This window comes from Myotis nattereri (genome assembly GCF_964212035.1).
Source record: "Myotis nattereri genome assembly, chromosome: 5".
Taxonomy (NCBI): domain Eukaryota; kingdom Metazoa; phylum Chordata; class Mammalia; order Chiroptera; family Vespertilionidae; genus Myotis; species Myotis nattereri.
The window spans coordinates 2736646-2762305 of NC_138080.1; the positions used below are offsets into that span (position 1 = coordinate 2736646).

A 25660-nucleotide genomic window follows, 5' to 3' on the forward strand; every position below is an offset into this window, starting at 1 on the left:
TTGTTCTTCCTCGTGGCGGCAACAATGGGTGGGCAGTTCAGCAGAGCCTCACAATCCCTTCCCAAAGTACTGGGTGAGTGTTTCCATTCTGGGGTCTGCACGCACACACATGCACGTGCGCACACATGTACACACAAGTGCATGCATGCACACACACACACCCCTGGGGCCCCACACTGTGCTCCATGTGCGAACCACTGTGCCCACGTTCCCCTTCCCGCCCTACTGACAGACGCCCCCCTTCGGCCAAGCACAAACGCTCCCCCCGCTGTGGGCGTCCCTGTGGCACGGACGGGAACGCAGTTCCCCATGTAAACTCCTGAGTCACTCCCACTGGGCTCTGAGCAGACAGCGCCTTTCACTTCACACTCATGAATCCTGGACGGGAAACCAATGCGGGCGGGCCGGGAGCCCGGGCTCTCTGCTCCCACGGGTCCAGTGAGGAGTCAGGGTTCTGTGGGGGCCACCAGGACGGGGAGGCACTGCACTGACTGTACGCACCTCGCAGCTCAGTGCCGTGACGGCGCCTCGACGGGAAGTCAGCCCGGCCGGAGGTGTGAACACCACAGGCGTGAGCACAGGGCCCTCGGGCTTCATCGGGGGCGGGTTCCCAGCGCCCCCCCCAGCTAATGCCTGTGTCCCAGCCCCCCCCCCCCCCCCCCCGCTAATGCCTGTGTCCCGGCGGCCGTCGATGACATCAGGTGGAAAACGCCCAGCAGACGACGCAGGGCACTTACTTTCTTTTAATGGCTAATGTGGAGTCAACGAAGGTGTAAAGCAGAAAAGAAACCGACACACAAGAATCCAGGTGGGTTTCCCCACGGGGTTGGGACATTTGCAAGTGATGGGAGAGGAGCATCCTGGGTTCGTGGTCTCCCTTAAAATCAAGTCAACGTTTAAAAGGCATCTGATCAGAACATCTCACATCAGTGCACAGTATCAGTACATATTTCCATGGGGACGTATTTTCCTAATTGAGAACAGGGAACTATCTTAACATGTTCCTTGTAACAGTTTCACTGCCTGGCTCAATCCTATCGAGAGAACGCGAAACCCCGCCTGGCCTTCCCATCAGTGCCGCCCGTGTGAGAAGACATCAGGGACTCATGCGACCACACGCTCTGCCCGGCGTGCCCACTCCCAGCTCCCTCAGCGCTCGCCCGACTGTTCCGGTGGGAGGACTGACAGCCACACTGAGGACGCTAGTAACCGCGGAACCAGAGTGCTCCAGACCACACATCTGGAGCACTTTAGCTACCGCAGGTTACACACAATCAGAAAAAAACAAGAGTTTGGTGGGCACATCAGCTGAGACACTTCAAATCTTTTCTTTCCTATTCCAGAGAAGTCAGACAGAAAAGCCAGGTGACCTGGCAATTTCAAAGATGTAAATTCAGAGTTAAATAGCAAAAAAATGGGTGCCCAGCTGGTGTGGCTCCGTGGTTGAGCATCGACCTATGAACCAGGAGGTCACGGTTTGATTCTCCATCAGGGCACATGCCTGGACTGGGACTCGATCCCCAGTAGCGGGTGTGCAGTCAGTCCCACCGACGGCAATCCTACACAGACAACATCAGCTACACACATAACAGCCCACGTGAAGCTGGGGGAGGAAACACAGGTTTGCCTGGAAAGGTCAAGGGAGAGAAGGTATTGGGTTTGAATAAACACTCCTAAGAGGAGTGTGTCCAGAGCGCAGGGACCCCTGCGGCCCTATTACTGCTCTCTGTCTTCTGCCAGGTCACCTGTCTGCTCCCACGGGCTGTGCGACGCCTGAGGAGGGAGCGGGGGTCAGACATGTGGAGGCGTGTGAGCTCACACCCCATGTGGAAGGGACAGGCTGGCGGGGGAGGAGGAGAACTCTCAGCTCGAGGGGGGACAGAGGGAGAGGGGAGGAGTGAGGCCGTTTCCAGGAGTCAGAGCCCTTCCTCTCGCGGGCCCAGCTGAAGCTCAGAGGAGACCCGGCGGCCGGGGGGGCGTGGGACCCGGGTCCCAAGCTGCGCCCTGGCCAGGCCTCTCACACCCACCTCCACACGCTCTCAGCACCCTTCCCTTTAGGGTTCCTTCCCTTTAGGGTTCCGCTGAAAGCACCTCACTGTTTCTAAATAGCCTCCCCCCAACCGTACCCCCCACCCCTTCTCCAAACCACCCTCAGGAATATTGTCACGGATACAAACAAAACTGCTCCTGCCGGGCCAGTCACTCCTCTGCCCACGCGCGGACCTGGGGCCCGGAGGCGGTGGGCACCCACCCCAAGCATCGCTTTCCAGACAGGGTGCTCGTGCCGAGGCGGTGCAGGCGGACTCAGCCTGTGTCCTGAGCGCGTCTCCCACGCGTGACGGGAGGCTGCCTGCTCCGAGCCTCTCGCCAGGCCAGTCCCACCTGAGCCGAGTCTGCACACTCTACCAGCCACCGCTCCCCTGCACCAGCCCTGGCGGCAGGAGAGCCACAGGCCCATCGGAGGGCGAGGGAACCTGGGCCCGGGAGCTCCCACCACCCCCAGCAACCGCTGGTTTACGCCTGGAGAACGAGCAGCAGGCTCCCACGTCTCCCCGCCCACGGGACCCTCCGAGCTTATAAAGGTGGGATGGTCCCTCGCACCAATTTCCCCAGCCTGTGCGCCGACTCCACGCGCGGCTGGCGCCTACCTGGGCAGCCTCTCCAGCACGGTCTTCAGCTCTTCACAGATGAGCCGCACCAGCCCGCTCTTGATGTTGCTGTAGGACACGTCGATCATGAAGATGAAGGCGGGAGGGTTGGGAGGCTTGTTCTTCTGCAGGAAGCAGACAAATGACAGAAACGATTATAGAGCGACGGTCACATGACACAGCACTCGGAGGCCACCAGGTATTTCGCTCACGACTCGGGCCGCGGCCGGGGACTAAGCCATCCCAGTCTCAGGCTATACACGGCAAAGGCTGTTTCTCTCCAGGCCCCGACCCGGTCAGCCCCACATGCTGGGGAACATCCTGCTGGGAGCCCCGGGACCTGACGGCTCTGGCTCCCAGTGCCCAGGGGAGCGGGCTGGGGACTCGCTGACAACCTGCCTCAGGGGAGATGAACCCACAAATGGTGCCAGAAAAGAGGACACATGATAATTAGTTCTTGTCTTTGAATCTGCAGTAAAATTGCATTAGTTTCAGATCGCCATTCTCAACTTAACTGTACTTAAAAATTAAACTACATTGTTAAATGCTGCCCACTTCCAACGTCTTTATGATGAAGCATGGATGGCGTGGCCTTTTCTGTTTAAAATAATCACTTTAACACAAAGCAGCTGCCACACGGACGCTCTGCGGCCCCTCAGCTGGCCGGGGTCCAGCACTGAGGAAGGGATGCGTCAGCCGACCTTACACAAATATTTAGAAAAGAGCCACAGGCAACGACTTAGTGACTCACACTAACAGAAAAAATAAAGAGGTAAGGCTAATTTCATTTTAACTTTATCTATACTATAAAAGGCCTGTGGCCCTAACGCCCTAACGATCAAAGACCAGCACGGGCGCCCTGGGCTTCTAATAATAAATAATACAAATGTCTAAAAAATTGTACTTTAATTGTTATAATTATAAAATTAATGATAATATCTCCATACTAGAGGCCTGATGCACGAAATTCATGCAATTCATTCCTTCCCCTGGCTGCTGGCACCGGCTTCCCTCTGGCACCCGGGACTCGGGCTTCCCTCCGGCCACCAGCAGGCGCCCAGGACCCGGGTTTCCCTTGCAGCCCGGCTTCGTCCGGAAGGACATCCGGAGGACGTCTGGTCTAATTAGCATATTGCTCTTTTATTATTATAGGTTATCTTACTGATTCATTCTATAAGCACTACAAGGCTAGATATACATTCTTCGAGTAAAAGTTCTCATTTGAAGGAAGAGGAAAAGGCCCTGGTGGGGTAGCTCTGTTGGTTAGAGCATCATCCAGATTTGCCAGGTTTTGGGTCCCATCCAAGGTCAGGGCACATATAAGAATCAACCGACGCCCTGGCCAGTTTGGCTCAGTGGATAGAGCATCGGCCTACGGACTGAAGGGTCCCGGGTTCGATTCTGGTCAGGGGCATGTACCTGGGTTGCGGGCACATCCCCAGTAGGGGGTGTGCAGGAGGCAGCTGATCGATGTTTCTCTCTCATCGATATTTCTAACTCTATCTCTCTCCCTTCCTCTCTGTAAAAAATCAATAAAATATATTTTTTTAAAAAAGAATCAACCAACGAATGCAGAAATATGTGGAACAACAAATCAACGTTCCTCTCTCCCTTTCCCTCTCTAAAATCAATCAATCAATAAAAAAGAAAGAAATAAGAAAAAAGTAATAGGACGTAAAAAATCATGAACCTGAAAGCCTCCATCCTTTGGCAGATTCAAAATCAGACCAACAAACAAGTGAAAGAAATCTGCTCTGCACGTAAGCATTTATTGCACATCACTCCTGGCTCCACCTACTCTGCCTCGGACATAGACCTATGCTGATGCATGTGGAATGAAAATGATCATTCCCATCAATTAAACTAGAACGCCTTCGTGCCCCCGGCCCTGGCCTGGCCCAGCATCTCCATGGCGCCACCGAACACATTCCTACGGAAAGCTTCCTGTAGCTCGTGGCCCGTGTGTGCAGAGCTCATTCATCGTTCCTTTAAGTGGCATTCTCTTCCCACGCCTCTTTCTCTCTCAATGACATCACCACACGCCAACCCAAAGCTGGAGACGTGGGTTAGATCTGACTATTCCTTCCCTTCCCATCACTGAGTCCCACGGGCTAATTCTTTCAAAATGCTCCTTTCACGTTTCACGCATCCCTACGCTTCCCCATCCAACTCTGTCATCTTGGGCCCAGAAACTGTAATGACTTCCTCGCTGGCTTCCTTAACCCATTGCTCTACCCACTCAATCCAGCTGCTTCGCCCAGCCAAGCTCATGTCTGACCTCGGTACAAACCTGGCTCTAAATGACACCGCATTCCATGTTGCCGCCCTCCCTGACCCCGCCCTCCACCACACCTCACTCCATGACACTTGACTTAACCGCTCTCAGAGGTCACTGCTTCCTGGGTCTGTGACTGGGAACAGACCCAGCCTCCCCCTGAGCGTCTGCACTTGCAGGCTCGGCAGGCCGCACTCAGGTTTGTAGCGACCAAACACCACGCTGCGCCTCCTCCCTGCTTCCTGACTGTGGCTTGTGCTTCTCACCCCTTTCTCTTTCCCTAAAAGCCCCTCTCCTCTCCCTTCCCACAGCCCCGCCACAGAAACCTCTTCCACTCACTCAGCTGGAACCCGCACCTCCATGCAGGCGACTCCCCATCTTCTCTCATCGGGGCTCCTCTGAGCTCCAGGCCGGCATCTGACTGACCGAAGCGCAGCGCCACCTGCTGGTCCAGCACCTGACACTCGAATGCTAGCCGTTCACACCAAGTCCCGCTGTCCTGGTCTTCTCTGTGAGAACTTACAGAACTCTGATCGTCTGAAACCATCTTGAAATCTCTCCCGATGGAGCTGTCACCTGCAAAGCCTCTGTGCCTCCAGTCCCGGCCCCACACACAGACCTCAGTGTCTCTCTTATATGACCTTTAGCTGGAGTCAAACGCACATGGCAGGACACGCACCGTCACAGGCCGGTGGTGTGAAGTGCGGGCACAGTGCTGTGCGGCCACCGCCACCACCAAGTCTAGAGGGCTTTGCCCTGCAGAGCAGCCTGCGCCCTCAGCGGTCACTCCCACCGCCCTCCTCCCGCCCCGGCCGGCTCAGCCCCCCCCACGCCTGCCCGTGCGGAGCCAGCTGCGCCAGGCGCGGCACAAGGAGCGTCAGTGTTTGTCCCTTCTGTGACCGGCTCCCTTCACTTCGCACAAAGCCCTCAGCCTTCATCCGCGTGGCAGCGCGTGTCCGAGCTTCCTCTCTTTAAGGCGAGTGATATGCCATCGAATGGGTGTCCACGGGCTGTTCATCCATTCACGATGGACACTGGGGCGCGCCCCCGCTGTGAACGGGGGTGCAGTGCCGCGGGGAGACCCTGCTCCTTCCTGTGGGAGGTGCACCCAGAGCACAGCTGCTGGGCACACAGACGCTCGCTTTCACTTTTTGAGGAACCCTCTCCACGCCCCCCCATCCTCTTGCCTGGACTCCTCCACTGACGTCTAACCCTCCGCCTCCAACCCCTCCTCTCGCTGTGGAGCCTGCCGTCAGCATGGCCTGGGGAGGCTCAGTGCAGGGCGCAGTGCCTGCCGTCAGCATGGCCTGGGGAGGCTCAGTGCAGGGCGCAGTGCCTGCCGTCAGCATGGCCTGGGGAGGCTCAGTGCAGGGCCCAGCACAAAACCGAGGGACAGTCCCGGGATCGGCGGGCGAGTGTGCGGGAGGCTCCCTCCTTCCCTGCACTTGTGCTCACGGCCTAGTGACGTAACACACCCTCCCGTGGCTGGCATTTCAGATGCCACTTATCAGACCTGTAAACCCGAGAGGCCAGAGAAGGGGGCCGAGGCCAGCGGCGGCAGGAGAGCCTGTGCGCGTCCCGCTCCCTCCGCGTCTCCCACACGCTCCTCCCGCGGCCTAGTGCTTGCCATTCAAAGCCCCTCCCACCCAGAGGCCACGGCCTCGGGGCCTGGGCCAAGGGCCTGGCCAGGAAAGCGTTTTGTTTGGCAAAGTGTTTTAAAAATATTTCACTTTGTTTTTTGGAGTGCCCAAGATTGGGGATATACTGTCCAATTCCGCCAGGGCCCACCCTAGGCCCCCGGGCGCACCCACAGGCCTCGCAGCCCCAGGAAAGCCGAGAAAGCGCAGAATACGCACGTGGCCACACCCCACTCCACGCACGTGGCCACACCCACTCCACGCCGCTCCTTCAAGCCCCGCCCTGGCTCCCACCCTGAGTTCCGGGTGCGGTTCCTGGGCACCTGGCTGTGCGCCCTGCAGCATGTGCAGCGCTTGCATGGGGTGGCCAGCCTGCGCAGGGCGGGCACCTTGGGGTCAGGTTCGTTATCTGGCCAGTTCTGGTCTCTCACGGCACAGAGCCAAGTGGGGCGCCCAAGGAATGTCCAAGGGAGTAAAACTAAGAGGAAAAGGATGTTTCCCTTAGAGATGAAGGCTGCTTGGAATGAGCGTTTAATTTCAGGCACTTTACATGCAGACACGGCCCGTCGGCTCCTACAGGCTGTCCGTCACGTGGCAGCCGGGGCCTCTCCTCCAGGGGCTTCGTGGTCGGCCGTGAAGACCCGTCCGCATCTGCAGAGCCTGAGAGGGGACAAGCCTCTGTGGTCCGGACACGTCACTCTGTACGTGTGGCCCACGTTGGTACGTACATGCAGCCTCCGTTTCCCCGGCAACGCTGTGCTCACCGCAGGGTCCCCGGGAGGAGGCCACACAGACAGAGAGCACGGGGCACAGCCTCGCACGTAGTAAATGTTAAATAATTGTAAACTGGTATTCACTAAACTAAAGTGAATAGGGAAATGTGCGCTTGCAATTCCCCTTTAAGTTCTACACGTTAAAACATTTACACATAAATGAAATAAGCTCTTTCCCATCACCCAAATCTGTAAAGCGCTCACGGTGACACTTAATGTGCATTTAAGTTACAACTAAACTGGACGGCACTACGGCCTCTTCTCTCCCGAGCCGCACTGGAGTAACAGAGGAAGGCTAAGCTCACACCAGCTCTTCCAGGCGCCCCGGTTCTGTCCGGTCCCTGGCCTGTGACGGACATTTCCCACCGGTCAGACATCTGTTCCCAGAAATAGATCTGACTCTCTGCTTAGTTTCTACTTAAAAAGCATAAAATCAAGATACTGTGGCCTTGATGGCAGAGACCTGGGGGCACAGACAGAGTCAGATTTATGCCTCGGTTCCAAAGATCAGCGAGTAAATCCTGTCCCCGAGTCCTGAAGGCTTCATCACATTTCATTAGGACGTTATGTCCGCCCAGCATCCTCCCGTCAACAGCGTCCGAAAGCAAACTCCCCCAAGGCGGCTGATGCTTTAGGACACGTTTTCTCCCTGAAATAAAGCATTTGTCCCGAGAATGTTCTTACATTCCCGAAACCACGTCCAAGTGGTACATTTTGAACTAATAAAGCGTTAACCTTTTATAACCAGTTCTATGTGCTGTAGAAAAACAACCCAGACAAAACACTAAAACAAATGCAAACGTTAAATTAAAAACATGTTGAAATCCAAGCAGCTGAAAAGCTTCCAGCTGGAAAATGTGCTTTGTAATTGCACTGAGCGGACGGGGCCTGCGAACCCTCGGCAGCGCTCAGCTCAGAGGCTCTCTCTCGCCCCGGCCTGCGCGCTGCCCTCTCTGGAAGGGGGGCAGGGAGTGGTCAGGGGCTGCTTCAGGTGCACACGTGGCACTGCAGACACACGCTGAAACCTGAACTGGTAACAAGAAAACTTCAAGTCACCCAGAACTTCCCAGCCCTGCCAGGTGCCCATGCTGATGCCACCATCACTGCGCCCCCGAGAAGGGACACAGCAGCCCTGGGAACAGGCACGCACCTGCAGAGTCGCTCACTCACTCACTTACTCATCCCACCCCCTGGGCCACGGCCTGCCTGTGCCAGACGCCGTGGCCGACCACAAAGTTAGCTGGGACAAGATTCCTGTCCCCAGGGAGATCGGAACCTCTGAAGAGGGAAGACACAGATCTAAAACCCACAGGGGTCACGGCTAAAACACACGGACCAGGTTCTATGAAAACAACAGCACAACAGAAGATTTAGTGAACGGCCACCATGATGACCTCAGAGACAGTTGTTGTGCACGCGCACGCACACACACACGTAAACAAAAGCCCGGCCAGGAGTCGGGGGAGGCGGGGGCACATAGAACTTCCATCTCTAACGGAAGGATGACCGTGTACAAAGCACAGAGCCTCCAAGGGGGCGGATAAGAGCAGGTTGGTTCTGTAAAGTGAGGACAGCGCTGGTGGCAGTCTGGGCCCAGCCATCAGTGGTCTTATAAGGAAGCTTATATCACTCAACTTAATGCCTTAGATTAAGAAGTGGGGGAGCTGCAGGGCCACATTCCAAGGCCGGGATCCCCAGATGCTGAGAGTCAGGGTTCTCAGGGCCGTCGCTCCCTCGTTCTCGTGGGGACAACACAGACGGGAGCCCAGAAACATGTCCCTGTCTGCAGCCCACCCTGTGGGCCTGCGCCTGGAAGTGAGGCCTATGGCGTGAGATGACAGAGCAAAGAGGGGGGCGGCACTGGGACCCGCATGCTCTGCCTGGAGGGGGCACAGCATGAAGTCACTGCTTTCTGTGCCTGGCGCGTTTTACAAAACGACCACTGCAGTGTGTGCTGCTACCTACGCGTGTTCCCAGCCCGGGGCGTGCTCTGCGCCCGTGGCACCGGCATGCTTTGTCAGTTCTTCGCACGTGAAGGTCATTCACGTGGACTGGACATGCGTGCGAACACTGGCGTTGGGACACTCACTCTGCAGTAATCCAACGTGGCCACGAACTCGTAGGACCCCAGAGACAGCTCCGGCCTCTCGCCGTGGTCCAGCCGCCGGCCGACGTGGTCCAGATGTTGGAAGTAGAACGGCGGGACTAACAAAACAAAACGGGAAAGGAAGTCTTTTGTTTTTATAACACAGACAATGTAGTGAGTTCTCAGAATTTATTGTGGGAGGAACGGAGTTAGTAGGAGGGGACAAGTATTTGAAGCTGGAATGTAACATATTCTAAAGACCCACATTTAAAAGCGTTTCTAAGAAACCCCTCCTGACCTCCTACAAGTTGCTGGTGACAAGGAACAGTCAGGACGGGGGCACTGGAGAGAACAGGACGCAGGCACTGCTCTCACGGTCACGGCCAAGGCCCAGCTGTCCCTCCTCCATGGTCTTTTGAAAAGCAGTGCTGGCTTTCTAACCATGTCAGCTTTCAGCACACCTAACAGGAGCGGGTGGTCACTGGGACTGGACTGTGAGCTACAGTGTTTGTAACGAGGGTGCCTCCGGCGGGGTGCGCACGGCCACCTTCCTGCTTGGGCCGCGGGGCGGCGATGACTGTATTAGGGAAAGACTGCGCGCTCCCATCTCAGCAGGACTCTGGCTTCAGTTCGAATGGCTGAGGGGCTCGCGCTGGCGAGGGCCTGGAGGCCGTCCAGCAGCCAGGGCAGCCAGGAGTCCCCGAGCGCCTGCACAAATATGGCCTGGCATCTGGGCAGCGAGCCCTGCTCCGAGACGGTGGGCTGGAGTGCAAGTGCTGGCTAGAAGCGCCAGGACCCCCCATACCCACTGACCTCCTGTGAACCCACAGAGGTGGCAGTGCCTTCTGTTTCAGGCCAGCAGCTCAGTGCAGCCTCCAGGTGTGAACTACCATGTGGACTGCAATGGGATTGCACGGTTTGGACTTAAAAATAACCTGAGGCCTGACTTTCCTACTTTCCTGCTGCATGACGGCCATTTTGTTTTAGAGAGTTTACAGGTTCCTTTGCGCACGTAGGTCTCGGAATGTGGGAAGCCAATGTCTGCAAAGATGCGGCTGAGCTGGTGCGCGGGAGGCCGTAGCGGCCACTTGGCGACACTGAGCTGGGGGCTCCGAGCAGCCGTGTTGGGGTGTGCGCTGCGGAGTTTCTAGTTTCGGGAACTCACTCCGTCCACACGTTGGCACTCACCTTCGTTCACGCAGCTGCAGAAGCCGCACTGGAAGCGCCGGCCGCCCTCGATGAACTGCATGAAGGGGCACATGTAGGCTTTGCAGCGGTTGCAGCGCACGGGCCCCGCCTCCCCGTGGTTCACCAGGTAGAGGGGCGTCTGCAGGGAGCAAGTCAAAGAGCACTGCTGTGAGGCCTTTCCAGGCGCCAAGAAGAGCAGGGCAGCCGGGTGCCCCTCCTGATGCCTCGTGGACTCAAGGCCACACCCCAACAGAAACAAGATCAATGCCTTTTATCACACACGCACATGCATGTATCTATGTATGTATGTGGGTGTATGATTACCTGAGTGGAGACAGAATGAAAGAGGGTACTAACACTACCATGTCACAACCATCCTCAACCCCGTGCACCGATCTCCTGCTGTTTGCACTGATACGCACACAGGAGGGACGCACGCAGGAGGGACGGGTCTCCCCACCCCGCACACAGCGCCCAGGCCACACGCGCTCTCCGCACAGCTCTGCATGCGCTGACCAGCCCGGCAAGGGGCCGCTGCCTGTCCTCAGCCCAGGCCACATGCCTCACACAGCCCTCTCTCTGGCCGGGCACGCTCTGCCAGAACCGAAAAATAAACATTCCAACGGCTTCTTCCTCATAAACATGCGTGAAACCGCTGCGCGTCCTTTATGTGCAGCTCAAGTGGAAAGGTGCAGCGTTCGGGGTCTGCCTGCGTCTCAGCTCTTCCGGCGCCAGGCTGAAACCACAGGCTGCTCTTGTTATAAAGCCCTAAAGAGGACATCACGGAAAAGCTTGAGAACTGCAGGACTTGGCACATCAACTACATGTTTGTTTGTTTTTTAAAGAAAAAGAAGCATAAGAAGCAGACTGCTTTTAGCAGAGACCTGAAGAGCAGGAGGAAGGTGGGGATGGGGTGGGGTTCAGAAGGCCACTTCCGCTCATCCTAAACCGAGAGGTGCTCTGCCCCTGCCCAGATGCTCACTGTGAAGCTAACTCTTTGCTGAGCGTTCGTTCAAAAATGAGTTGTGAGACCTCAGAGCAAGAAAATAAAAACAGATTTAGTAGAATATAGGAAAGAATCAAGGGAAAATGTTTCTAAGTTCATAACCCTTCCCTCTGCCTCTCCCGCCCCTCCCCCACAGCTTGCCTAAGGACTCGAGACATGGGTTGGACTTTCTCCTTTATCTCTTCTGTTCCCTGCGGGCAGAGCCCTGGCGCCCACCGTGGGGCTGTGAGGGGGACGAGAGGAAGACGCGTGTTCCGTGGCGAGCACCGTGCCTGGCGCGAGCTGCTGGATGCGTGGTGACTGCTGCCCACCACAGTGGCCTTTCCTCCCTCGGCACCACTCAGCTCCGGAGAGGGTGCTCAGTGACAGGCGGGAGGCTTGAGTTTCTAGAGGCATTTACTCACACAGATTCTGAAATTGGCTAACTTGTTACTGTAAAATGTTATTGTAAAATGATCTAGAAGGAAGAAATCTATCTTTCAGATTTTTGAGGGAATCTAATGGTTAGAAGCTGAGAAGTACAGTAGATTTTTAAAACACGCTAGGAATCTGATTTAAATACACGTACACATTCAAGCAGTGACTTAAACAACACTTCCCTGTAGGTGCTTTTCGTGTGACAGGCACAAAGTGGTAAACGTCTGCCCTGAGGCAGGCGGGAGGGGAGCAGACAAAGCTGTAGGTACAAGAGAGCCTCAGGCAGCGGAGGGAGCGGAGAGCAGGAGGTCAGAGCAAGCCCATCAGCCGCCTCGGCCGCCGTTTGCCCTGCGCCACCGCCTCCAGGACCAGACCCACTTTCAGAGTTCAGTTTGGAAGAAAGTCTGCAATCTGTATGCATTCCCGTCATCTACTCTTCTCTCCTTTTATTTTCCAAGCACTCGAAGGCCACCATTGACGCCCTGAGAGCTGCAGGGACAACGTCGGATGCAATTACTTGCTAGGCGAAGCAGAGGCAATGCAAGCAAGAGGAACCTTATTCTTGCTGCTAGGATTTACTCAAAGGCAGGCCCAGCCTAAATTACTGTGCAATTGTCTGCAACTGACACCTACACATCGCAGGCCTGGCAGATTCGGGCCTGCAGACCTGGAGGTGGAGTCTAGGAACGAACGAGTCCAGTGATGACTGCTTGGCTGTGAAGCACACCCACATTCTGCCCTTCTCTCTGGGAAACGAGGTGATGGATAGGTAAGGAAGGTCTTCAGACAACGAGGTGACCGCCAGGAATGTTAAAAGCTTTCAAGTGTTTGTTTTCTGGGGGCCCGGGGCGGGCGCAGCGCCGGCGCCTGCAGAGGTTGCTCCATCTCCAGATGCCGCTGACCTCCCCAGCAGTGAGAACGAGCTCACACAGCCAGTCTCCCCTCTCTGCTGGGTTCCCCTGCAGTGTCCCCCGCTTTCTGTAAACATCACACTTCCCCAAACATTCTCCCCAAAAGCTGGTCTTCTCCTTACCAAGGACATTATGTCATATTTGCTTCAGGAATATTTTCAGATTTTATAATTTTTTAAAATAAATGTGCTTAAAACCTTTGGCCTCTAGTGCCTTCCTGCCTGCTCCTCTTTTCTGTGTTTCGCTTCAGTGGACAGAGCGGACACTGGACCGAACCCCCATGGTGATCGCAGTCCGTTCCTGAGGCGGGAGCTGAGCAGGGGAGGGAGCACGCTGTCTGGTCCTGTGCTTGTGTTTGGATCACCAGGGCTGCCAACGGTATGTCGGTACTAATTTTAATTAAGATGCTCTAATTGGGTAAAGTGTCTCCTTTTGTGCACGTATAATAAAATCACGGTGGATTTGAGGCCACAAGAGAGAATATAATTCACTGAGAAATGGGCTCAGTGTGAAGATGAAATAAGTGAGTTCAAAACAAAACAAAACAGAACAGAACACTTTTGGCTACTTTTCCATGTGAAAGAACAGACAACAATACGTATCAACCAGTAACTTCTTGGGATACTAACGCAATTTTGAAAGTTTTCTTATTTTAATATTAGAGGCCCGATGCATGAAATTTGTGCAAGGGGCTTGGCCCTCGCAGCCCCCTGCGACTGGAAGGTTGTTCAGCTGTCCGGTCTGATTAGCATGTTGCGCTTTTATTATTATTGACTAGAGGCCCGGTGCACAAAAATTTGTGCACTGGGGGGGGGGGTGTCCCTCAGCCCGGCCTGTGCCCTCTCGCAGTCTGGGACCCCTCGGGGGATGACCACTTGCTGGCTTAGGTCTGCTCCCCGGGGGATTGGGCCTAAGAGGGCAGTCAGACATCCCTCTGGCAGCCCGGCAGCCCTAGGGGGATGTTCACTTGCCAGCAGGGAGCAGGCCTAAACTGCAGTCAGACATCCTTAGCACTGCTGAGGCAGGAGAGGCTCCCACCACCACTGCTGTACTGGCAGCCATCAGCCTGGCTTGTGGCTGAGCAGAGCTCCCCCATGTGGGAGCCCACTGACTACCAGAGGGCAGCTCCTGCATTGAGCGTCTGCCCCCTGGTGGTCAGTGTGTATCATAGTGACCAGTCATTCCCAGTCTTTCTGCTGTTAGGGTCAGTTTGCATATTACCCTTTTACTATATAGGATAGAGGCCTGGTGCACAGGTGGGGGCTGGCTGGTTTGCCCTGAATGGTGTCCCAGATCAGGGTGGGTATCCCGCTGGGGTGCCTGGCCAGCCGGGGTGAGGGGATGATGGCTGTTTTCAGGCTGCTCGCACTCTCTTTAGGGTAGGGGTCCCCACTGGGGTGCCTGGCCAGTCTGGGTGAGGGACTGAGGGCCGTTTTCAGGCTGGCTGGCGACTGAAGCTCCCAACCTCTCCTTTTTTTCTTTTGTTTTTTATTCTGGGATTTATTTACCTTCTATAATTGAAACTTTGTTGCTGTCACTGGAGCTGAGAGCCGGGCTCCTGCTCTGAGGCCATGGCCTGCTGAAAGCAGGTATCTGGGGTTTGATTAGCTTCTATAATTGAAACTTTGTTGCTTTCGGAGCTCAGAGTTGGTCCATGGCAGGAGGGGAACCCTGGCTTCCTCCATGACTGGAGCAAGAAAGCCTCCAGCTCACTTCAGCTATGTGGCTGCCAGCCGCCATCTTGGTTGGGTTAATTTGCATATCTCACTGATTAGTCAATGGGAGGCATAGTGAAGGTACGGTCAATTACCATGTTTGTCTATTATTAGATAGGATAGTATCAGTTACCTAAGTCTTCCTGCCATTCTCCCAGGCAACCTAACATTTGTGCAGTCGGTACTGGGCCTATGGCCCAGGACATTAAACACAGCAGCAAGCAACGATGCAACCAGCAGCATAGCTCGGCGTAGAGAGGACAGCGGGGAAATCACCACGAGTAATAGTTCTCTCCAGCTCAGGAGGCAATGCTCACCGGTGGATTTCAGAGCAAGCACCGTGCGCAGAGCGATGCGCACACCCTGCCGGGATCCCGCAGGGAGGTGTGTAACCTCTGTGTTTATGTCTGGGCAGCTATGTAACTAAGAAAAGTCTTGCCACAGAAATCTTGCACAGAGTCTGTGTTTTAGAGAAGTGATGAGCAGCAAAGGCAGCTAAATATTAAAAGCTGATGAACACAGATCCACTAGGTGGCGCTGTACAGCTAAAAATTAAAACAGTACAATTTCCCCAGTAATAAAATACTCAAGTTAACGATGCCATATTCACTTTATGTAGGTCTAAGAGCATGTAACTGAACTTACGTCAGCTATTACCATCACACGATTAAGGAGCTGGACTTGTCTTGAAAAAAACGTAGACAATAGTTCATGTAGGGAAACCGCGGCCTGTCGGGAGGGCAGCCCCAAATCACAGCAGGTGACCTCACCCTCGTTCAGATTTAGAAAAAATCTGTGTTCTGCATTTTTAACGTACACTTCTCTTCCCTTCCCTCTTCTCTCCCCTCCGGCCCCCGCCGTCTCCAGGGGAGCCACCGCCCCAGACGTCCCCGCATCAAGAGTCCACTGGCCGAGGCTGGCAGAGCAGCTCAGCCAGACCTGCAGGTGACGGGAGAGGCTTCTGGCCACGGTGGCTCCCAAATCCGATCAGACTTGCAGCAAGAAGACCTGCCAACGTGACATGGTCCCCAGCTGGATGTGGGTGACAGCGCGGGCTGGCGTCGGCTGCGGCTCTGCATGCAGTGCTCTAGGCTGAAGGGCGGCTGCCCCTCGCACCTGCCCCAGGGGAGCCAGCGAGGGCCGGGTCCCTGGGGCTGGAGGCGAGTGGGAGCAGGGAGTGGAGCGGGGACAGAGCCCGAGCCTGGGATGAGCTACCACCTGCGAAACCTCAGATGCTCAGACGCTCAGGCCTGAGGCAGAGGAGCAGAGAGGCACCCGGGGTTATGCCTGAAGCGAGAGGAGAGTCGGCATGGACCTCATGGGCCTCACTGCTGCGGACGTTTCCACGGGGGAGGGCGGGGCAGCCCATGAGTGTCCACTTTCAGCTTCACCGCGTGTGACCCCTGCCCGCCCCCATGGACAGCCACGGACAGCCACGGACGGCCACGGTAGGCCACGGGAGGCCCTGCACAGCGGTCACAGGCTTGCGGTTTTGTTCGAGTTTTTGCAATGACAAGTCCGGCATGAAAGAATATTTTCCAAATGCCTTTTTTACAATCCTGTCATCCGCCTTCTGAAAAGAAACGGCCTGACAATGAAACACTCAATGTGCCATGTTCATTCTAGGGCTGTATTTATGCTTTTCCAGGATGTTTTCAGTTGGCCCTTGCTACTCTAAAGCTGTGCATTTTCTTATGTCCAGAAAATTAACCTCCTGCTACTTGGAGTGTTCGCAGCACTTGAGAGAATGTTTCCATCCTTTTCTGTCAACATGGCTTCCTGCTGGAGCCAGCCCTTGCCAACAGAGGCTTCTGTTAAGGAAGAGATGGCGTTTCTAGAAGTCATATTTCCCAGGGCAGAGCTGGGCGGTTCCAATCAGTGTGAGCAGGTGAGGGAGGAAGGAGCGGGGGCAGGGAGGAGGCTGGGAGGCTGGCCCATGAGCTGAGGAGAGAGCAGGGTGGCCGCGCTCTGCAGAGAGCCTACCCAGGCAGGGCAGCGAGTGGTGGCTGGTGGCCCTGACCCACCAGGTCTCTGTCTGTCTCTCCTCGAGTAAGGTGTTTACTGCATGGCAGTCTCTTATAAAAGTGGACACTGTTTAGAAACAAACGCTCACACCAAGTGACACTGGGATATTGCCCAGGTTATGGTGTGTAAGACGGTTTCAAACATTCCTAAATCCAGGTGTGAGTATACAATTATAAAACTGATTCTAACAGAACTTGGCTGAGCTCTTGGATAGAACCGGCGAGAGAACCCAACCATGACGGTCAACTGAACGCTGCCTCCGTGTCCTTCCTTCGCTGACTCCGTCCACACCTTTGGGAACCCCTGGACCTGCTGGGGCTCGACCCCAACAAATTCTCATATGATATACCATGAATATCAGAAAAAAAAAAAAACCTACTGGGAGAACGGGCCTACTGCTCGCCCATTTTCTCACTGTACAGCTGTGGTCACCTTCAGAGAATTAAGACATATAATATTAGTTTATGTAAATCACATTAAATAACTTTCCTTTAATATTAAAAAAAACCCAAAAAACTGATTCTATAAAAAGTATCACAGGAAAATCCCACTACCATTTCCTTTCAGAGCCGACAGCTAGGGAAGTGCCACGTTTATGCAAAACCTCTGCAGCTTTTCCTAAGCTGGTCTGGGGTGGGAGCCAGCCACTGAGCCTGCAGGCCTCACTGTCCCTGAGCCACTGGCTGGTCACTGTCCCTGGGGGGCCTCTCCAAGTGACAGCAAATCACCTTCTGTGAATGAATTTGCTTTGAGCAAATAGCCAAACGCCATTTGGAGGAAAGATTCAAACATAGGGTCAAAAAAAGTTGAAGAAAAAAATTTAATAAAAAAAAAAAGAAGTGTGCCCAATGCAACAGCATCTGGGGGAATGACTACATTTATTTGTTACTACATATCAGTAGTGATCTAGAAGGGAAGATGACTTCTTAATCTATCAAAAAATAATAAACGTTGATATGTATGAGCTAATACACATTTTCTATCCTTTTTCCTTAAGAAAGGAGAAATGTTGACAAGATTATATGTTTGAAGTAAATAGAGTTTTTCAAAACTTTTTAAAGCATATAGACAATAGAGGGTGAAAACTTAAATCTCGTCCCCATGTTCCATCTATGATACACTCCAACCCGCCAATGACAGCTCCACTCAGGGTAAGGGATGTGGCCTTCGTGTGGACGAGGCCCGTGAGCTGCACACACTAGATTTCATAACAACAGCTCTTCCGTTTTACCTGCATTTTGCAAAATACTGTTCAAGAAAGCCAAATGATGACCTGATTTTTCAAAAATAATGAACATTTCAAAGATTTTAATCTTGTTTTATATGTATGTTTACATATCCTCTCCCCCTTTCTCTCTTACAACATGTATGTAGCTCCACATTTATAGTGTGATGATATTGAAAGGAACAAACATGCAGAATCTTACTGTCCAGGAAATTCTTTAAGCAACTGTTGCCCTAGTCACAGCTGTCTGTCTGGCAGTGAGGCCCCCAAAGGCTGTTTGACATAAGAGCATGTGTGTAGGAAATAAAATATTTTCTTTGATCTACAACCTGGAAATTGAACTAAATGACAGATGCCTGGATGGAGATGACTCAGAAATGCAGGTCCTGCTCAGCTTGGCTCTGGACAGGACCTTGGACTGAAATCTAGAGGTTGAATAGAAATTAACTAGGCTAAAAGGACAGGACACCAATGCCCATGAAGACTGAATGAAACCACAAAAGCTGTACAATCCTATATAATAAAAGACTAATATGCAAATCAACTGAACAGTGGAATGACCAGTTGCTATGATGCGCACTGACCACCAGAGGGCAGACGCTCAATGCAGGAGCTGCCCCCTGGTGCTCAGTGTGCTCCCACAGGGGGAGCGCTACTCAGCCAGAAGCCCTGAGCTGGGCTCATGGCTGGCAAGTGCAGCGGTGGTGGTGGGAGCCTCTCCCGCCTCCGCGGTAATTGGACATCCCCCAAGGGCTCCCGGACTGATAGAGGGCGCAGGCCAGGCTGAGGGACCCCTCCCCGCCCCGCGCGCCCCAGTGCATGAATTTCATGCACCGGGTCTCTAGTTTATATATATATAAAAGGCTAAGTGACTGACCGTCTGCCCGTCTGACTAACCAACCAGTACATATGGCACACACTGGCAATTTAAAAATAAATGCTGACTTGCACATGTGCGATACATGTAAAGCTCTCGCTGGTGCCAATCACACACGTGTTTCGATCTGTCATTGTCGATCATGAATTTGGTTGCTTTTGTTGACATTCAACATGAACCACATTACAATTTATTCATCGACCACCCAACCGACCGACCGGTAGATATGGCGCACACTGGCAATTTAAAAATAACCGCTGACTCACCCATGTGTGATACATATAAAGTGCTCACTGGCTCCAATCGCATGTGTGGTTTAATTTTATACTACTAGTGGCCCGATGCATAAAATTCATGCAAGGAGCTTGGCCCTCACAGCCCAGGTGGCTGCCTCTGCCCTCACAGCCGTGGCTTCATCTGGAAGGACGTCTGGAAGGTCATTTGGCTGTCCGGTCTAATTAGCATATTACACTTTCATTATTAAAGATATTATATATACTATTTTGACATGTAATTTTTTGCAGTAACGTTATTACCGCACAAATCTTTCTTCTGATTAATTTCCTTTCAATGTGCACGAATACATGCACCAGGCCACTAGTGTTTATATACAGGTGGGTGCTTATCAGTTGAATAACAAAAACAGAAGCTAGTGATACAGTTTGGAAACACAGATACCATGCCTGTTTTTTTTAAAAACGTGAATGAGTGGTGAGCTCTTTTCGCTAACATATGATGTAAATTGTGGCATGCACACCGGTTTCCGCCGCCTCATTATGTGAGTTAGGCAGCTGCCGGCATCGCCGAGAGCAGCTAGCGTCCCATTAAACGTACACACTGCAGGTAAATGTGAATGACTGTGGTTTTCATACTCCTCCTTCTGTACATAGCGGACACCCAAAAGCAATGACTGCTGGTTAATAAAGTTCATGGAGGAATTTAATACTGTATAGCTAATACATGTAATAATGATTGAGATGATGGTAAGAGTATCATTTCTATACCAGCTTATTTTATTTTTAAACAATTTTTTAATTTAGTGAAATTAAGTAATGTTATAATTTTATTTACGAGAGAAATGAGTCTCAGAACGTGAGGTGATGTTGCCGAGGGGGCACTGCTGGAAGGCAGCACCCTCTGCACGGGCCCCACCTCATTAGATCCTGCCCTGCTGCCTGCCCTCCTGACCCAGCAGAACCTGGACAAACCATCCTTCACTCTGCCGCATCAGGCACACCTGTCGCACCCACGCTGCCCGCACCCGCACTCCCACAGCCACACTGCCTCACCCACACTGCCTCACCCGCACTGCCTCACCCACACTGCCTCACCGGCACCCACACTGCCTCACCCACACTGCCTCACCCACACTGCCTCACCCGCACTGCCTCACCCGCACTCCCGCAGCCACACTGCCTCACCCACACTGCCTCACCGGCACCCGCACTGCCTCACCGGCACCCGCACTGCCTCACCCACACTGCCTCACCCACACTGCCTCACCGGCACCCACACTGCCGCACCCACACTGCCGCACCCACACTGCCTCACCGGCACCCGCACTGCCGCACCCACACTGCCTCACCGGCACCCGCACTGCCGCACCCACACTGCCTCACCGGCACCCGCACTGCCGCACCCACACTGCCTCACCGGCACCCGCACTGCCGCACCCACACTGCCTCACCGGCACCCGCACTGCCGCACCCACACTGCCTCACCCACACTGCCTCACCCACACTGCCTCACCGGCACCCGCACTGCCGCACCCACACTGCCTCACCCACACTGCCGCACCCACACTGTCTCACTGGCACCCACATGCCGCACCCACACTGCCTCACCCACACTGCCGCACCCACACTGCCTCACCGGCACCTACACTGCCTCACCCGCACTGCCTCACCTGCACCTACACTGCCTCACCCGCACTGCCTCGCCTGCACCTACACTGCCTCACCCGCACTGCCGCACCCGCACTGCCTCACCCACACTGCCTCACCTGCACCCACACTGCCTCACCGGCACCCGCACTGCCTCACCAGCACCCGCACTGCCGCACCCACACTGTCTCACTGGCACCCACATGCCGCACCCACACTGCCTCACCGGCACCCACACTGCCTCACCGGCACCCACATGCCGCACCCACACTGTCTCACTGGCACCCACATGCCGCACCCACACTGCCGGCACCACTGCGAGCTAAGGCTGCCCAGGCCTTCCTTCTCTTTCCCCCTCCTCCCTTCCTTCTCTCCCCTCCCCCTCCCCTCTCCTCCCTTCCCTCTTCCCTCCTTCCTCCTTGAGAGTAGGGCTGATAACCTCTTTAGCTTTTACTCAGTGAGAGCCTGATGCCCAGGGAGCCTTTAATCTCTAAAGCATTACTTTACTACCTCAGACTTGACCACTAAGGGGACACGTCAGCTACATGCACTTGAAGCCCCTGTACTACTTAAATACCCACCAATGTGACTAAAGCCGGCAATCTTGAAGCCGGTATAAAAAGTGTATTTCCCAGGCTCCAACTTTCCGTTAATTATAGGAAACACCACCCTGTCTCCCGGTAGAACATGACATAACCCTAAGAAGTCGCTGCTGATAAGACATAGTCCTGTCTAGAATGTGAAAGCGTGAGAAGACGCGGGCCGTACAGCTGATGGCACGACAGCAAGAGGCTGTGAAGGGTCGCCTCCCCGCGGCCCTCGCTGCTGCGGCGTCTGCCCAGGGAGGCCGCACACCCACCAGGCCCTGCAGCGCCGCGCACCCCCTGCAGTCGCTAAAGTTAACCTGAGGCAGAGGGCTTCCTTTTTTATTCTTGTTTCTCCTGAAGTTATTCTCATTTAACAAAAAATAAAGATTTGCAAGAATAACTCTGTAAGCTCAGTGCATTAGCTTCTAACGTGTAACTGAAGCCCTAGCGCGTGTGGCTCAGTGGGTAGAGCATCAGCCTGTGGACTGAAGGGTCCCATGTTCTATTCCCAGTCAGGGCACATGCCCGGGGTGCAGGCTTGACCTCCAGTAGGGGGCGTGCAAGAGGCAGCCAATCCATGATTCTCTCTCATCATTGATGTTTCTCTCTCTCCCTCTCCAGTCCTCTCTAAAATCAATAAAAATATATATAAAAATAAACTCACTTAAAAGTGGGTTCTAATGACCTTTGCCCTGACAGATGGGACTGTCCCTGCACCCCTGCAGTTAACCCCATCGGAAAGGGGCGCCATTCTGCTCTGGGCGCCTGCCTTCCGGGGGCTTGTCCAGGCTGCAAACGGGGCCCTTCAGGGGTACAGCCGTCTCTACAGGAACTGCACGCGTTGCTGTCTGCTCAGTGCGATGCTCAAGCCCTGCTTCTATGCGCGGCCAGCACTCTCTCTCCCGGCCATGGTGACGCCTGCACAGCCTTGGCGGAAGCGGACACTGGGTATGGAAAGCGGACTGGGGCCTCTGAGGCTGCACCTCAACAATACTGAGCATCACGGCTCCTTTAAGCTCTTTACAGGACAGAGCACCTGCCCGATCGGCTCACTTCAGGGCCCACGTGTCAGAAAGCGAAGCCTGAGCCGCCTGCACACACGCACAGGCTCGCCACCTGCACGTGCTCTTTGCGTGGATAATACACTTGGGGGCTCTTTTTAAAAAAATATTTTTATTGACCTCAGAGAGAGAGGGAGAGGAAGAGAGAGGGAGAGAGAGAGATAGAGAGAGGAGAGAGAGAGAAACATCAGTGATGAGAGGGAATCACGGACCGGCTGCCTCCTGCACGCCCCCCCCCCGGGGATCGAGCCCACAACCCGGGCCTGTGCCCTGATGGGAATCAAACGGTGACCTCCTGGTTCCGAGGTCGATGCTCAGCCCCTGAGCCCCGCGGCCGGGCCACTCGGGATTTCTTACACTAAAGTAGAGCGTAGAGGGAACGCCTTTGGTCGGGCTGTGCAATAATAACGTGAAGGGCGTGTGATGGGTACGTGGTCTCCACGCTGTTTGCCCAGGGAAGAGTGAAGAGGGAGGGTAGGGAGCAGGCCGGTATGACTCCCAGGTGACAGGCCATCGGAGCCACAGTTCTCCCTGGCAATGGCGGCCCGAGGCCACGGCGCGGGCCCAGTGAGCCCTAACTGGAGTCGCCTCCTGGCTCCAGTCCCCTGTCCCTGGTTACTCCTGTGCTGTGGAGAACGTGGTCAGTTCACTGGTTTCTGAAATGTCTTCCTTCTTGTGCTGCTCCACTCTTCATGACGAGTGTGGCCTCTCTCATTCCCATGTGGTGGAAGGCACCTGTGGCCTCTCTCATTCCCACGTGGTGGAAGGCACCTGGGACCTCTCGGGTGATTTCTTTGCCCACGGAGAGGTGAACAGTTGTGTCTGTGGTCACGTAAAGTATGAAACACGACAGCCAAAACGGTAAAGATGGTTACTTCACCAGCGACATGCCCTGCAACAGACCACTGCCGAGGAGGTGGTAATGAAGATTCCTGTGCTGGGAATACTAGTTAAGAGGCCTGAACGCCGTGGGATCAGCCAGCGTCCGGCAGTTTGGCTCGTCTTTGCCGCTTAAATGTCTATCTGGGCCTGATGCGTGTGCATTTACTCCACCGGACCTCCACCTACTGTGTGCCCAGCCCTCTGGTGGCCCAGCCTGCTGCGTGCCCAGCCACCGCCAGGTTCTCATGCTCTTTGCCTCCAGGACTGCGCAGTGGCCTGGAGTCCAGGCCTGCCAGGAGGCGTAGGAGGGACACAGAGACAGCGCGCAAGCCTGCCGGAGCACGAGGCCACTGTTGGAACCACCAGCGGAAGGACCACCAGCCACGTATTTACCCAGATAAAGCCCAACCAGCTCATTCAAGCCGACGTGTCAGGGGCTTGGACTGGACTTGGAGTGCCAGGAGCACCAGACCCGCCAGCCGTAGTCGCCGCCTCCATAAAACCGCTAACACAACTGCACAAGCTGCCGTCTCCCCAAGAGGGTGAAGGGTACAGACCCACCCGAGAGGCGGCAGTTTCGTTCCTGCGAGTGTTACCCACGGCGTGAGCTCTGCAGAGCCAGGCTGGCCTGTCCAGCAGGCCTGGCCAGGAGTGAGGCACAAGCAAGCCCCACTGCAGGTGACGGGGGGCAGGGAGCCCCACGCCGGTGTGATGAGCAGGGCTGGGTTTACTCTCCGACAGCCTTTGCCTCTTTTGTCAACCCCGCCCGCCAGGTCTTTGACATCCTGCCTTTCTTCCCAATGGCATCGTCCTCATATCTACTGATTCTATCGGGACAGGAGCAATCACTGAGGGTAAAGACTTTAAACATCCTTCCTACCAGGACAATGTCTTTATTAAGTTGTGATGAGGAACTGGCCTGCACCTGAACCCCAGCCGAGGGCACCCTCAGCAGAGCCTTCTCACACTGGGAAGTGACTGCCTGTCCATTTCCCAGGTCCCGGGCAAGAGGCTCTCCCACGCCCAGGCTGGGGCCTTGCAGAGAGCGAGGGAGGGACAGAAACCAAGGGACGGAACGTGTTGGTGAAGTGCCTCTGCACTAACCTGATTCCATGTGAACGGAAATGGCTTTGACTGTGCGGTCCATTTGTGATCTAAATGCACACAGACATCCCCAACCCAGTCGCAGATGGAGTGAAGCCCTGCCACCCGGTTTCTAGGTGACATGACTCAATTCCATGTACAGTTAGATGCATGCAATTGTCCAAAATGCGACGATTTCCCATCTTAAAGAAAATGCGAAACTAAATGAAGTCTAATCTTCACTCCTCTGTGCTGGAAATCTACACCATTTCTACCTCAGTTCCTACAATACAGCATCAGCAATACAACCACGGGTACAGAACAAAGGAGCTTATCAGCTAGCCAGGTAGTTACGTGGAGTATTTCATAGTTAATTATATTGAACGTGGGCACAGGTTTCACTTAAAACACATACCAACAAAGGACCATTTCCGGAAAATGGAATATGAAACCATGGAGACACAGGTATGCGCTCAGCAGCACACATCTCCAAGCAAGGCTCGCAGGGCGCGCTCCGATCACAACCGCTGGGGGAGGTGTATTTTATAGGCCGCCGCCAATACAATGACATGCTTTAAAAGGTTCCGTTAAACAAGAACCAAAACTTTAAAAAGAAAAGTGTGATGTACTAAGTAAATCTTTTTGATCGATGCCAAATCAGGAAATCTTAAAGGGTATCTTTTTCTAAATTGCAGTAACAATGGCAATATTAGTCTGACAAGGAAGGAAGGCCTAACGTTTCACTAGACATAAAAATAAGCAAGTCACTTACTGCAGAGAAACACACATTTAAATGCTATTCGAACTGTAAATGGTGTGGCCACTCTGGAAAATGCTGGAAGTGAACAATCATGTGCCAGGAGCCAGCAGTTTGCTTGCAGGCACCAACTGGCGAGAAGGGGTGTGTCCACAGGACAACTTGCAGGAGAACAGGGGCAGAGGCTGTAGTCACAGCCCAGGTGTCCCCGCGAGAGCGGAAAGCCAGGCAGCCACAGTGAGCCACTCGGCAGCAGTGAGGCAGGGACGGCCACCCCTGCAGCCACCGTGTCCCCCCTCAGCGGCTGAGGGAGGGACTGACGCGGCGCAGGGTGCGTCCTCTGGGTGGGGCCTCAACTAGGAAAACCGACCTGGGGGACCAATCCGAACAATGGCCCAGGGGGGCCGTGGGAGGGGAGGCTGCTGGGGGAGCACGCGGTGCTGGTGCCACTGCGCATAACGGGCGCGGCTTACACAGTGCGTGCGTCTGCCAAGGGCCAGTGAAACGTTTGCTGAAGATACGTGCCTTCACGGAGAGGGAATCGCGCCTCAGAAGGAAAAGGGATCTGTGAGCAAATATTAACTCCGGCTGTGGTGCGCCTGCTGAGGTCCTCAGGGGGAGTGC

General features: G+C 54.4%; 1 protein-coding gene across 1 annotated transcript in view; it reads right to left on the bottom strand.

Annotated features, from left to right (window-relative positions):
* SEC24D (SEC24 homolog D, COPII coat complex component) overlaps positions 1-25660 on the bottom strand; it is a 52571-nt gene that overhangs the window by 17609 nt on the left and 9302 nt on the right. Inside the window, exons 6-8 of the mRNA XM_081092660.1 lie at positions 10608-10746; positions 9423-9538; positions 2649-2773 (exon numbers count right to left, since the gene is read on the bottom strand). Coding sequence (XP_080948786.1) covers positions 2649-2773; positions 9423-9538; positions 10608-10746 — 380 coding nt within the window. The remainder of the gene's footprint in view (positions 1-2648; positions 2774-9422; positions 9539-10607; positions 10747-25660) is intronic.